A 15,209-nucleotide genomic window follows, 5' to 3' on the forward strand; every position below is an offset into this window, starting at 1 on the left:
AAATATTTCAGTAATGGAGATTGATCCTAATTCTGTTTCTCAGTTCATCCTAGTGCATCTCCCCAGTGTTAATATATTTGTTGCCTTGGGAAAATTGTCTTTTTAAATTCTGCAGATGATTTGTTGGTAAATTTAAGCAATGATTTATCTGGCTAAACGTTCTAATCCGCTAGGTTTAGAAGATTTGTATGTAAGCTTGGGGACTTGTGCTCCTCGATTGACTGTTGAGTCCAGATCTGAAGAGAGTGTTGAGCTATTTGACCCTGCTTGGGACACTCGTTTTAAATGGACGTTCTGTCATGGCCTTCATCGTTCTCCTAAGGCAAAGGCTCCTCCTAATCTGATTTTCATTTCTCAAATTGGTATGGTTGTTCCATTTGGTATTTTTAACACATCAAAGTAACAATCTAGTTCAAGATATATTTGCTTTTAAGGTTGAATGGACATATTTTGTGGCCTTCAAGCAATCAGGTATCAACTTTTTCTAATAAGTAAAGTGGCAACTTGCGTACCTCAGGCTGTCATAGAGCAAATATTTCTTACTGACCTTTTGCTATTATCAGAAAAGATGACCGAATATTAGATCTTTTTGGAGGTATGGTGAATATTTACTTAAATCATTTTGCAAATTGCATTGTCCCTCTGAGGCTAGGTGATTCAAAGGTCAAATCTGTTTCTGTTTGAAGACGTGATGGGACGCTATTCGGTAGGTACAGTGAGAACATAATTCTTTAAAGTTCTTTGATATTAACTATATAATAACATTTATGGTAAACTAAAGACTTTCTTCTGAAGCTGCGGACAGAGACATGTTACTTGTAGGAGTCACAGAGAAGACCGATAGAGAGATGTATCTAAATGAAAGAAACCGTATGCAATCTTTTTCCCTTCCTCCCATTTCCTTCTCTCTTCTTCAATCATCTTTTGCAAGCGCTGTATAATTTCACTTTGTTCAACAAACCTATATTAAATTTCATTCTTTTTCTCTTCATGTAGTTTAAACCCAAACGGATTGGTGCTGGTGTGCGTAGTGCTCAAGGACAGTTTCAGACTGCTTCTGACCTGCTCAAGCAGTCAAAGGCGGGAGACACTGAAGGAGCAACTTCAAGTTCCACGTCAACCACAGAGCAAAGTCAACCCTGGAAAGATTCCTCGAGTTCAGCACTTTATGAAAATGTATGTCCCCCCAAAAATATAGAGGAAACCGCAGGAGAATCTCAGGAGACCATGGAAGCGTGTTCCCTTCCCACCAAGGAAGAATCCACTACAAACTCAAAAAATGCTCTTTTGTCTGATAGTCCCAAAAAGCCCAAACCTAGAAAAAAGCAACTTCAGCTGGCAGAGGCAGCCAAAAAAGATTCCCAGAATATCTCCAAGTTTTTCCAGCTTGGAGTAAAATCAGAGACCAGGACTTCTGTAAATATCCCCAAGGGGAATGAAGAGGTGGACTGTAATATCAGAGGGGCACAGCCTCCGCCTGCTCACCACAACAAAACTCCTGAGAACAATGTCTTCCTAGTTACAGAGGATGCCACAGCTACAGTCCATCATAGGGAAAAGGAATCACTGACCGTGGTTGAGGATGGGCAGACTGGCATTGGACTTGCATGTTTTGGAAGGACAGATGAGAATCTGCTGAGCAATCAGCACCAGGAACCAGAGACCGGGAACTCCCTAGACCACGTGAAGTGCCATAATACAGAGGAGGCTGACGTGGAAAAGAGGTGAGGAACTTAGGTGTCCACGGGAGAATCAAGCTCAAAAAGGTAGGTAATATATTGCTGACCACTATTCTGTCTGTTAAACAAATTAATGAGGTTGTAAAGGTCAGCAGATCAACCTTTAAGCATGACCAGTCTGCTCTCAACCACCACACCCGTGCATGTGCCTTCTGCAGTCCTGTTATTGCACATTCTCCACTCTCGTTTTGCCCACGTATGCATGTACCTTGAGTGTGCTCTCTTCTGCTGCAGAATTACACTCTGCACAGGCCATGTACACACTTGATTATTACCCCTGTTGTAATTCCTCGCCCTTGGGGTCATTAGTGGCAGTTACAACCCTGCACTATGTTGTCCTTGCCCTGTAACCTACCAGCATCATCCGACTCATCACCACATTCATTAGTCAATAGCGTCCTTTTTGCATCCTTCTGCTTGTGTTCCTCCAGTGCTGCGTTCTCCAGGCAGCGACCCTGTAATATTTGTGGATCTTGTCTTTATCATGAGTGCTTCCATCGCCTGACGACAATGCCATGTCCTGGAATTACCGACCTAAACTACATCGAAACAATAGTAAACATTTATTAATAAAAGCATTAAATGGTTGAGAGGGAAATGCCTATTTTGGGGTGGGGGTTGAATCTTTCTAATCATTCCAAAATAGCCTGTTTGGCATAGCAATCCATTAACTGTTTATTAAAAATAAAGGTAAAACTATCAAGAGTTTTAATGGCACACCTGCGCACGTTAGCCAGTCAGGATTCTCATTCAAGCTGGCACAGTGGACGATAAGCTAGCAATATGGACCGGTACCGCTAAAGAGAATTATTTTGGGATATATTCAGAACCAGTCAGGTCATGTTTCGTGTGCTTCCGATAGCTTTGCGAGTTCATCTCCTTTGACAGACTGTCTCAGGTAGGATCCTCGCAGCCAGCCATAGAGGCTAAAACCGCAGGGGATTGTTGTTCCTTCTTTTTTTTTTTTTTTAAGTTCATAAGTTTTTTATTAGAAGTATAAGAGATGAACAGCTGTATACACATTCATATAGATAAATGAAAAGGGGGCATAAGGGTAAAGGAACAAATGAAAATAAAACATGTGAAAATATACATATAAGGAGTATACATAAGTAAATAAATGTACTTAGAAAAAATATACATATGAAATATACATATGAAATATACATAGGAGAGTTGCATCAGTCCACTGATATGAAGGCAAGTGTGCGAAAGCATATCTTAACATAAATTACACAATAACATGCTGACTAGCTTTATTGTACCAAGATTAACCCTGAAACGGAGTTGGGTGGATGGCTATACAAGAGGCGCGCAGTTCCATCGGGTAATCATGGTGGTATGTGTAAGTCGAAGTAGTCGTCTATTGAGGACCAGAGTTTTCTATGTGGTGGGCGCCAAGGGGTAGAGGCAAGGGCTATATTATCGGCTCCTCTGAGGTTAGTGATCCAATTAAGCCAATGGGGGAAAGATGCCTTACTCGTGTCTTTCCAATTATTCAGTATGATTTTAATCGCCGCCGTCAACAGTAGGTCAAGTAGGGCTTTATCATTATCATTGAGTGTGACGGCTTTGGTAAATCCCAGTACGAGGGTTGAGAACTCTCTCGGGAGTGAGATGTGTAAGGCTTTGGAAATGAGATCGAAGATTCTGTCCCAATAGGAGGTGACACATGGGCATTTAAATATTAAGTGTTCGAGGTCTCCACCCTCTTCTTTGCAATTCCAGCAGGCGTCGTTGTCCCTAATATTGTGTAACAATAGTCTCTAGTGTCCAGAAGGCTTTATGGAGTAGCCAGAACTTAGTTTGGGAGAGAGTGGGGCTTATTTTGTGGCGTGTGGTAGATTCCCAAGTCCTGGCCCACTCTGTTTCTGAAGTTGGTGTGGATTAGTAAGATTCCCAAAAGAGTTGCAGGGCTTTTGTTAAGGTGGATGTTTGTGGTCGAATTAGTTTGTAAATTCTTGAGACTTGATGGCCAAGTTTGTTTAGTGTAGTGAGGAAGCCAGGGAGAGAGGGGGTGACGTCCTTCAAGTCTGCTTTTGCAAGTGCTACTTTGACATGCAAGAAATTGTAGAATTCTATGTGATGGAGGTGATATCTGTTCTGTATTTCATTGAAGGAGAGCGGTGTCGACCCTTCAAAGAGTTGGTAGGGGAAATGTATACCTTTTGCTATCCATGAGATGTTATGTAGTGGTTTCCCTCTATATGTTAAGGTGTTGTTGTGCCAGAGCGACTCCCAGTTTGATTTCCGGAATTGGTGTGGTAAATGTTTGCTCACTTGAAGTAGAGCCGTTTTGGTTTTCTTAAAGATGGGGCCCGAGCCTAAGTTGGGCCGAATTTTGATGGTGAGAAGGACAGAGGGGTCGAGACCATGGAGGATGAATCTTTCCACGAATAGCCACACCGGGGTGTAGTCCGTTTGCGGCGTTATCCAGTATGAGCCTTGTTTGGCCAAAAAGGCGGTTTGATATAGCTTGAAATCCGCCAGATTGACTCCCCCAGGCTTTTATCTAACCGTAGTTTTTTCAAACTAATTCTGGCTGAATGAAATCATTTTATCTAATTTACTATGCAACTCTTTGGATAGGATAACGGGAAGCATTGCGCTGAGGTAGTTAACTAAAGGAGATATCATAATTTTTTATGGTTTCTATCCGACCCACCATGTGATGAAACGGGGGGACCATCCGTTCAGTAGTCGTTTGATTTTGGCAAGGGTCGTGGTCTCGTTGTGTCTGAGGGTGCTCAGGAGGTTGTCAGTAAATTCTATCCCCAAATATTTAATAACATCAGTTTGCCATGTTAATCCCGAGTCACCTAGGACTTCCCTAGTGGTACGGATGTTTAGGGGTTTGACCTCGGACTTATCCCTATTTAACTTATAGCCAGACAGGGAGGAGTATTTTTCAATTGATGACATGAGCCCAGCAATGGAATTTGTAGGGTCTTCTGTTGCGATTAAGATGTCATCAGCGTACGCTGCTAACTTTACTCGCGTATCCCCGAAAGAAACACCCGCTATGTCTTTGTTGCTTTTCATATCCTTTAGGAGGGGTTCAAGGGCCAGGAGGAAAAGCGCTGGGGAAAGTGGACAACCATGTCTGGTTCCCTGGTAGTCGGAACGGTTTGGAAAGGGCACCATTGATAGCTATTCTGGCAGATGGGGCGGAGTAAAGGGCCATCACCATTTTGGCAAAAGAATTGCCGAGGTTGAAGGTGCGCATACATTGCTGGAGAAAAGACCACAAGACCTTATCGAAGGCCTTTTCCGCGTCCAAGGTTATCGCTACAATTTGAGAGGAAGAGACCTTTGCTTCCTCCAGAAGGTGGCACAGTAGTCTTGTATTGTCGTTTGACATCCGATGTTTCAGGAAGCCATTCTGTGCAGGGCTAATTATTTTAGGGAGGACGGAATTTAGTCTATTCGCTAAGATTTTAGCGTAGATCTTGCAGTCAAGGTTTATCAAAGAAATGGGGCGGTAATTTTTGGTGTGGAGAGGGTCGTTCCCTTCTTTGGGGATAACTATGATCGTGGCTTCGCTCATCGACGGGGAAATGCTTCCACTGGTCGCTGTGGAGTTGAAAAGGGTTAGGAGCGGGGGGGTTGAGTTGGTCCGTGAAGGCTTTATAGAATGCCGCAGAGAAGCTGTCTGGTCCGGGGGCCTTATTGTTCTTCAGTATTTTGATGGCTGCTGTGATCTCTGCGTTTGTAATGGGGGAACCTAACTGAGTCTTATCTATTTCTGATAGTTTGGGGAGTTGTAATGATTCAAGTTAATCGGTACAGGCTGTCCAGTCTAATGGTTTGTCGTTTTTATAGAGGTCTTCATAGAAGGTTTTAAATGTGTCAAGGATATTAGACTGTTTGGTGTGGGTGTTGTTTGCGGCGTCTTTTATGGAGGATATGGTAGATAATTTCTGTTTATGCTTGAGGTAGGAAGCAAGGAGTTTACCTGCTTTGTTACCCTCACAAAGTTTTAGGGCATTGAATCGGTTCATCCACACCCCGCTCTTTTACTGGTGATGGTGTTGTATTCGTATTTCTTTTTGGTCAGTAAGTCTAGCGATTTTTCGTCGAGTGGGTTGGATTTGTGATGGGATTCTAAGGTTCCAATCTGTTGTTCCAGTGACTCTAGTTCTTTATTTAAAGCTTTGTTTGCTTTGGCTCTGATATTGATAATGACCCCCCGGATTGTGGCTTTGAGTGCGTCCCATAGGGTGTTGGGTGCAAGTCTTGGGTGTCGTTTAAAACTAGGTATTCGTCAATGGCGTTTGCTATTAGCAATTTGTTTGCGGGATCGGATAAGGTTTCATCATTGAATCACCATCTTCTGGGGGGGAAGGACCGACCGGGATCCAGCAAGTTTGGTGCGTATACAGGCTTGATCAGAAACTAATTTAGGGGCTATTTCAGTTTCCTCTATCAGGTGTGTGAAGGGGCTCGAGATTAGGATAAAATCAATGCATGAATATGATTTGTATGAGGCGGAATAGAAAGTATAGTCCCTCCCATCTGGGTTCTGGAGGCACCAGGAGTCTTTTAGGCAGTAGCGGTCACAAAGGCGAAGGAGGGCTTCATGCGAGCGGGAGGGGTGGAATGTGCATTTGGATTGTTTGTCTAATATCGGGTCATGGGGTAGGTTGAAGTCGCCCCCCACTATCAGTAGATCGTCTTGTGGGATGTGTTCTGTTGAGCGAGAGACCGAGTCCCAGAATTCAGGGTCATCAAAGTTGGGGCCGTAGATGTTTATTACGTGTATGGGATCATCTTCCCTTAGTAGGTGAGTCACTGATAGCCTTCCCTCCGTGTCATGAGAGTGTGAGACTAGTGTCAGATTGGATTTTTTCGCGAGTAAGGTGATTACACCGCTTTTTTGTGTGTCGCTGGTGAGTTCAATATATGTGACGACCAGTGTATGTTTAGAAAACGCGAGTCTTCTTCTGATAGTTTGGTTTCCTGAAGCAAGACAATGTCCCCTTTTGATTTAGCGAGGTATTCAAAAACTTTCCGCCTTTTTACCGGGTGGTTGAGGCCCTTGACATTAAGGGAGATTATGTTAAGGTCGTCGGCTACTGATTTGGTGTTAGACATCGGTGCGGGTCATAGTCGCTGAGCGGTGTTCTGGCAAGAAGACGCTAGGGATGCGCGGTGTCATGGTTCGTCCGCGCAAATTGTGCGGTTGGTATAGGATCTGGATCATTGTGTTTAGCCTGCATGGATCAGTGTGAGGAGATGCAACTCTAAGCAAAGGATGGAGGGTACAGCAAACAAGTAAGATTTGAGGATGCAGTGAGAGGTGGATGCTGTACCTGTAAGAATTAAACATAAGCAAAAGGCAGTACAAAATACAGGTAAAAACTCTTAATCTCTGAACCCTCTTAACTCCCAGTCCCCCCCCCTTCCAATTCCACCCAATGTCTCCCCCTCCCCATACCCCTCCCCTCCCCCCAAAAACGTACATAGGGAGTACGACAACAGTACCGTGCTAGGTAGAACAGGAGTAATAGGATAGTAGCAAGTAGCAGTCCCAATATAGTAAACAGTTGTGCATGGATAGGTCCCACTATAAGAACCTGACTAAACATATGTGTAGACATATGCGTATGTCGTTAAGTAACAGTAGCAAACGGTAGCATAACGGTGTCACAACATTTGAAGCTAAGATATAAATTGAACATTAGCATGCCTCTTTAGTAAGTCAAGTGTCCTAGAGACTCAGGAGTGGCATAGTCTTTTTAGATTATAAACTAGCGATACAGGAGAGTGCTCAGGTGGGATGATGGGCTTCGAAGCTGAATGGTCGACATCAAAATAGAGTTCTTGACGAAGGTCTTATTTCGAGCCCGCTGACAGCAATCATAGTCTGGTTAGTGTGGAGTACAGTCAGCCGATACGTTGTCGCATGAGGAGCTGGAGTTCATGTTTTCCTTTTGTTGGAGAAGCCGGTCGATTGATCCATTTCTTGTTCGTGGCGATCTTCGAGTAGATCCGCAAGGGCTCTGGGGTCCGTGAAGAATCTTGGGCGGCCATTTATTATGATTTTGAATTTGGCAGGGCCTGCGAAGGAGAAGCCAATGTTTTTGGATCTGAGTTTGTCTCTTAGGTCTAGAAAACCCTTACGGACTTCTACCGTGTCCTTGGAAAAGTCCTGTGTGAAGATGATTCTTTGGCCTTCCCACGTGATGGAGTGATTTTTCCTTGCGTATTGGAGAATCATCTTGACGTGCTGAAATCTGAGATGTTTGCATATCAGCGGTCTGGGGCCTTTAGTATTTTTAGTAACAAAGGTGGGGATCCTGTGCGCCCTATCCAGCTCAAGACCGTGCGGAAATTCTATTTTAGTGATCATGGGGATCCATGTTTCAAGGAAGGCCACGCATGAATCTGCGTCCTTTTCGGAGTTCTCTGGAACACCAAAAATTCTAATGTTTCCCCTTCTGTTCCGATCTTCCAACTCAGCGTTGTGGCGTTTGAGGGCGTCCGTTGTGTTCTCTAGGCGTTGGATCTTTGTCGCTGATTGACGAGCTAGGTCTTCCACGTCGCTAATACGTTGCTCGGCCACCCCCAAACCTGTATTCATTGCGTTCATGTCGGCTCTGATCGCTGTGAGTTCCAGCTGCATGGAGTCAGTGTTGGCTTTGGTCGATTTAGAGAGGTCGTGGAGGTCAGCTAGTTTTTTAAGAATCCTTTCCATCGTGGCCGCCATGTCCGACTTGTTCTTAATGGGTGAGTCCGAAATCAGTGGGTCTGGCTTCACTTTCTTGGTAGAGTTCCTCTCTTCTCTGCCCGGCATCGTGATGTATCGAAGTGGCTGTGCCGATTATACCCAGGTGGCTTGAAGATGATTGTAGTTGATGTGCCAGAGATCAATCTTATATCGGTTCACTGTTAGGCGTCTGAGTGAGGTTGTTCGCCGTGGGGTAAAGGACAGTCCTGTATAGGTCAGGCCGGAGGCCACGGCAGGAGAGTGCTGCTTATCTGGCAGTATCTATAGGCTAACGATTGATACCCAGCAGTGGACAGGGTTGAGTGGCTGGGGTTGATGGGATTGAAAACAACGCTCAGCTCTCACATCACTCAGGACAGAGGACTATCTTCTGCATGTTGAAGCCTCGTGGAGGGAAGAGGCACAAGTTGAATGGCGGCGATCACGAGGCACAGGTAGATCAGCAGCTTCCTGGTGTGTGCAAACGCAGTGCCTGTGACCCCTCACGTCGCAATGTGGCTCCAGCAGCGCGTTTTTTGGGGGGTGGTGGTGACTCTGAACATGTGGAGACCATGTGACTCTGACCATGAGGAGAAAGGAAGAAAGCTCAACAAATGCTGGCAAATCTTGAGGCACGTATGCCTGTTAGCGCTGAGTTACCCTTGTGTTGGGCGGATCAAGGTGATAGCGCTTTAATGAAGGGAGTACTCCGTAATGTGGAAAACCTGGGCACTTTGTTGGAGGCAGAAACCCATTTCTCGGAGTTGCGGTGGAATCGCCGCCATTTTAGGGTCAGGCACATCTGGCCGAGATCGGGCTGCAGCGTCGGGTATAAGGGCACTCCTCACCTCTCAGTAGGGCCATATGTCGATATCGGAGGTCCGCTCCTCCAGCCTGGCAAGTGGTGGATGATTGCTTGCTGTGGGGATCTTTTTTGGCGCACGGAGTCAGGCGCTGGTTTCGTGACTGGGCGCCGCCATTTTGACCGCTTCCGATGTCAGAGCGTGGTCCGCCAGCAAACTTGGGAAATGAGCACAGCGAGGCAGTGTAGGTCGCTGCTCAAGTCACCGGAGGACGCCTCATGTCATCAGGAGTCAGAAACCTTGGTTTGTGGTTGAGTCTGCACGGGGGATCGCAGGGATCAAGGTATTAGTCGCTCTCCTGAACTACGGAGCTCCCGGTTAGGCGGCCATTACCACTGCCGTCCAAGCCACGCCCCGTTGTTCCTTCTTTTGATCTTTCCAGGCATGAAAGATAAACTAACATCATACTTTCCTGGATTCTCCAAACACCTACGCAAAAGTACTACTTCTCTTTACTATCTCTGCATACTCTGATTGAGTACTAGGCCGTCACCAGCCTTTGTAATTAAAGACATGGAGCCTAATTCACAAAACCTGTGTGCACTTTTTGCAGCTGGCAGAATACCTCTGGTAATTGTGTGTGTGGTTTCTGAACCCAAATACCAAAATTCCCCATGCCTTTTGCTGGTCTAGGTAGGGCCAGTAAGTGCATGTGCGGCACTCCTAGTTTTAGACTTTTTCTCAATGCACAACAAAGCAGCGGGCCCTGTCTGCTCTGGCTTTGATGGCCCATTTTAGCAGGTTGACAGGTTAACATTTACTTTTCCACTCCTGATTCGGCATGTGCTCCTTCACTCACGCATTTGATGTATGGATGTTGGAGTCTATAAAGCAACCGTGTTATTTCTGTTCCCACATGTGCCTGATGCCTCTTTTGTGAATGAAGGATCCCCTAGAATCTGTACTTACCACAGACCTGGTAGACTCTGAGCACAACATGTGCATGCATGAGCTCAAGCCTATTTGTACACTTGCATTACATTTTAAACACAGGAAAATTCTTACTGAGAATTTGTAAAATACACTTTTTGCGCCCAATAAAACAGTATTGTGTGCAAGTTGTTTTACACCTAGCAGCAGTGTGGTCCTCCTTTTGTATTTTCATTTAAATCAACACCTTGAGCCGAGAAATCATGGTTCAAGGAGCAATGTTGCATGTCTTCCAGAAAAAAATACTCCTAACAGATGCATCTTTAAGATGGAGCTGCTTTGCAGGTAGTAATTTGCTTTGCTTGATGATGACAAATGGATGATCTCTGGGTCAAGTCCCAGAAGGCAAGCATTGAGTAAAATTGCTTTTCTGATGGACACTTCTTCCTGCAGCTTCATCACCTCATGAATTTCTCTTGTTGCCAGACTGGATCTGGAAAACGTCTCCTGCGTTGGTAGATGGCATGTTGGCTCCTGCTTGACATTGGTGCGTCTCTGGTTGGGACGTCACGAAGTAGTATCTGGTGTCACCCTGACGTCAATTCCGTTGTTTTCGGCACCTTTGAACCCGGAGCTGGAGTTGCTGTACATTCGTAAATATGTTTGTATTTATATAGCGCACTTCTACCCTGAGGTCTCGTAGCGCTGTATTCATACCGCTGTGGAACCCTTTCTGGCTTTCCTGTGAAATGTCCACTCCTAGGCACCCCCTAGGTGAAGCCAGGCATCCAAACGCTGCTCGGGCTGTTGTGGAGATTAAGCAAGCTATTGCCCAGAGTCACAGAGTGGGACCCATGATTAGACCAGGCACCGAGGCGAGAATTATCAGGTCTGGGGAGATTGAGTCCAAGAGCCGCCGAGGCGGGGATTGAACCCTGGTCCTGGGCCAGACCTCTGCATCAGGGACTGCCGCTCTAACCGTTGAGCCACACTTCTCCACTGTGTGTTTGGGCTGATGCCACAGAACAAGAGGTCAGGCTGTTGTATGTACTGCTTCTGCCACTCCAGAGACGTTTTAAGTTCACATCCCCCTCCAAGCCTGCTGCCGGTAGCAATTGTTTACATCGGCATCTATCATGCACTCGCTTTGATGTTCTTACTCTTCTGGAGGCCATAAAAAGCGACTCCACCTCTTTAGATCTCACAACCAGGATAGGTCTGGAGGTGTAGTTTTTAGGTCTCGCCTGTCGATGCGCATGCGCATCGAGCAAGGCGAGAGTATTGGGACTTATCTACTCTTTATCCACACTGCAAGGAATCGTGGCGATTCCTTGCAGTGCCCGTGACTTTTAAGCTCAATGCGCATGCGCATTGAGCTTAAAAGCGCGTGCACGTCCGTCTTTGTTTACCCGCTCCGCCCCCTCCCCGCCGTCTCGCATTTCCCCTGCCGCATCAAAGGCTTTCACGGCCGGCCGGCCATGCTTTCAGTTTCACGACCGGCCGGCCGTGTCAATTACATTCCAAAGCCCGCTCTCCCTGCTCCGCCCCCTGCTCCGGCCGAGACGTGCAATTTCATCATTCAAGCACAACTAAACTTAAAGCCACCATATGAGCCACCGCATAAAATGTGCCCCCTCCCCACCAATAAAGGACTTAGGTGAACAATTTCTCGTGCCCCGTTTCTTTCACTTTGCGGTGTGCAAAAATAACATGAAAGGGTTTAGCAATTTCTTTACAATCCAATTTGATTTTTTGTTGTTGTCCAATTAAACAGCTGCCAGATCTAATCGAAGGCGCTATGTAACTTCCTGGTCCGTCACTCAGAGCGCCACGTCGGACCAGCCCCACACACATTTCCCTAGCTTTAGTGACACTTGGGCACCCACCACCTGGCATGTATTTATCTCCGCTCGCTCACAATGGCGTATTATACATTTTTAAAGTGGGGTTTGTTTTATAAGTCATAACTCCCCTCCCCCATGCTTGTCTCCCCTCCCCCTGTCTGGAAAAGTGTCTCTTGCCTTTGGCAGCAAGCGGATGTTTTTGTATGTGCTGGCAAATTGGCACATCCCATTTCCCCCTCCCATCCCCCAAGCCCCCTCCTCTTCTCTGTGATGGATGCAGCTAATTGCACTCAGCTCCTTCTCAGCAGAGGCTGCGAGCATCTCCCCTCCCCCTCTCTGTGCATTTTTGTGAATGGGGCTCATTATCTATGCAGGTTCCCCTCGCTCCATTCAAGCCTCTCTCCCTCCTCTGCTCTTTTCTACAGACCCCGTGGGGAGGAGGAAGTGCTCTCTTCATGACCACAAACTTTAACGCCCTCGCAATCTCCTACTTTGGCACCATTGGTGCACCGATTTTATATAATTGTCTGTGCGCGTATATGCCTTTGTTTTTAAAATAAATTAAACACTGCTCTTAGTCCCAAATCAGACACTCTATCACTGACGCTTTGGGAGCTTACGGGATTATTGGCCCAGCTACCATGTCAGGGAGGGAACGAGAGAAGCACCGGGAAGCCAGCAGCTCCCAGTGCAGGATATGGGCTGCCACGGTATACAAAAAGAGAATGATAGTAGGAGACTTACGAGTCTCCTACTATCATTCTCTTTTTGTATACCGTGGCAGCCCATATCCTGCACTGGGAGCTGCTGGCTTCCCGGTGCTTCTCTCGTTCCCTCCCTGACATGGTAGCTGGGGCAATAATCCCGTAAGCTCCCAAAGCGTCAGTGATAGAGTGTCTGATTTGGGACTAAGAGCAGTGTTTAATTTATTTTAAAAACAAAGTGTCTATGCCCGAAGCTCTGCTCAGAAGCCCACGGTTGTACGAGTAAATCTCGTCTCGCCTGATATCGAGGCGGATGGTCTTAAATACAGGTCATGACTCATTAATCCACTGCCAGACACCTTACATTCCAACACACCCGGTTCAGATCGAAGACTACTGATTTCAAAGCTACCCCCCAAATACCGATTTGAACCCTCACTCACACTCACTCACTCACCCTCACTCACCCTCACTCACCCTCACTCACCCTCACTCACCCTCAACCCCTCACCCTCACTCACCCTCAACCCCTCACCCTCACTCACCCTCACTCACCCTCACTCACCCTCACCCACCCTCACTCACCCTCACCCTCACTCACCCTCACCCTCACTCACCCTCACTCACCCTCACCCTCACTCACCCTCACCCTCACTCACCCTCAACCCCTCACCCTCACTCACCCTCAACCCCTCACTCACCCTCACTCCCTCACCCTCACTCACCCTCACACTCACTCACCCTCAACCCCTCACCCTCACTCACCCTCAACCCCTCACCCTCACTCACCCTCACTCACCCTCACCCACCCTCACCCTCACTCACCCTCAACCCCTCACCCTCACTCACCCTCACTCACCCTCACTCACCCTCACCCACCCTCACTCACCCTCAACCCCTCACCCTCACTCTCACTCACCCTCACTCACTCACCCTCACTCACTCACCCTCACTCACCCTCACTCACTCACCCTCACTCACCCTCACTCACCCTCACTCACCCTCACTCACCCTCAGCCCCTCACTCACCCTCACTCTCACTCATCCTCACTCACCCTCAACCCCCCACCCTCACCCTCACTCACCCTCAACCCCTCACCCTAACTCACCCTCACCCTCACTCACCCTCAACCCCTCACTCACCCTCACTCACCCTCAACCCCTCAACATCAACCCCTCACCCTCACTCACCCTCACCCACCCTCACTCACCCTCACCCTCACTCACCCTCACTCACCCTCACCCTCACTCACCCTCACCCTCACTCACCCTCACCCTCACTCACCCTCACTCACCCTCACTCACCCTCACCCACTCTCACCCTCACTCACCCTCACTCTCACTCACCCTCACTCACCCTCACTCACCCTCACTCACCCTCACTCTCACTCACCCTCAACCCCTCACTCACCCTCACTCACCCTCAACCCCTCAACATCAACCCCTCACCCTCACTCACCCTCACCCTCACTCACCCTCACCCTCACTCACCCTCACTCACCCTCACCCTCACTCACTCACCCTCACCCTCACTCACCCTCACCCTCACTCACCCTCACCCTCACTCACCCTCACCCTCACTCACCCTCACTCACCCTCACCCTCACTCACCCTCACTCACCCTCACCCTCACTCACCCTCACCCTCCCTCACCCTCCCTCACCCTCCCTCACCCTCACCCACTCTCACCCTCACTCACCCTCACTCTCACTCACTCTCACTCACCCTCACTCACCCTCACTCTCACTCACCCTCACTCACCCTCACTCACCCTCACTCACCCTCACTCACCCTCACTCACCCTCACTCTCACTCACCCTCAACCCCTCACTCACCCTCACTCACCCTCACTCACCCTCACCCACCCTCACCCTCACTCACCCTCAACCCCTCACCCTCACACAGTGCAATAGGTCTCGGAGCATTTGAGTTAGAGCTTTTAGAAATGTTTATGGCTTTTTTTTTTTAATTCTTTAGCATTGGCTACAGGAAACAAAAATGCTAAAGATTTACAAAAAAAACCATAAACAATTCTAAAAGCACTAACTCTAATGCTGCGAGACCTATTGCATTTCCAATGCTTGTTCTTCTAAAGAACTCTTTTTCTTCCAAGTTCAATACTTATTGAATGGAGAGCTCGTCTTCATCTTGACATGTGTCCCAAGTGTGAGAAGGATCTATGGTCGTTACATTCATTCCGACTTCAGCCTCAACTTCATTTTCAGAACCCTGTATTTTGGTGGAAATAACTCCGGCATTGGTACCTGGCTCTGTTCTGGCTCAGTTTTCGACACTTCTGGCTCAACTACTGGCTTTCCTGTCCCCTGATGCTGACCCCACTGAGGTGGCAACCTTCACCCAGGCTTTGCAAACTATGCTGCACTCTCCCCTGACTCTTTCCATGGAGCCTACAGGATCTTTGACTTTGCCTGAGTTCTTTTCCTTTGGGGCTGGTCAACCCCAACCAATAATGTTAATGT

The 15,209-nt window shown here is 47.3% G+C and overlaps 1 protein-coding gene across 2 annotated transcripts in view; it reads left to right on the forward strand.

The window, feature by feature from the left end:
- Window positions 1-15,209, forward strand: part of RECQL5 (RecQ like helicase 5) — a 769,601-nt gene that overhangs the window by 684,596 nt on the left and 69,796 nt on the right. For both annotated transcript variants that reach the window (XM_086930748.1, XM_086930749.1), the window contains one exon: window positions 997-1,724. In XM_086930748.1, the coding sequence (XP_086786874.1) occupies window positions 997-1,724 (728 nt within the window). The remainder of the gene's footprint in view (window positions 1-996; window positions 1,725-15,209) is intronic.

This window comes from Lissotriton vulgaris, chromosome 7, assembly GCF_964263255.1.
Source record: "Lissotriton vulgaris chromosome 7, aLisVul1.2, whole genome shotgun sequence".
Classification (NCBI taxonomy): Eukaryota; Metazoa; Chordata; class Amphibia; order Caudata; family Salamandridae; genus Lissotriton; species Lissotriton vulgaris.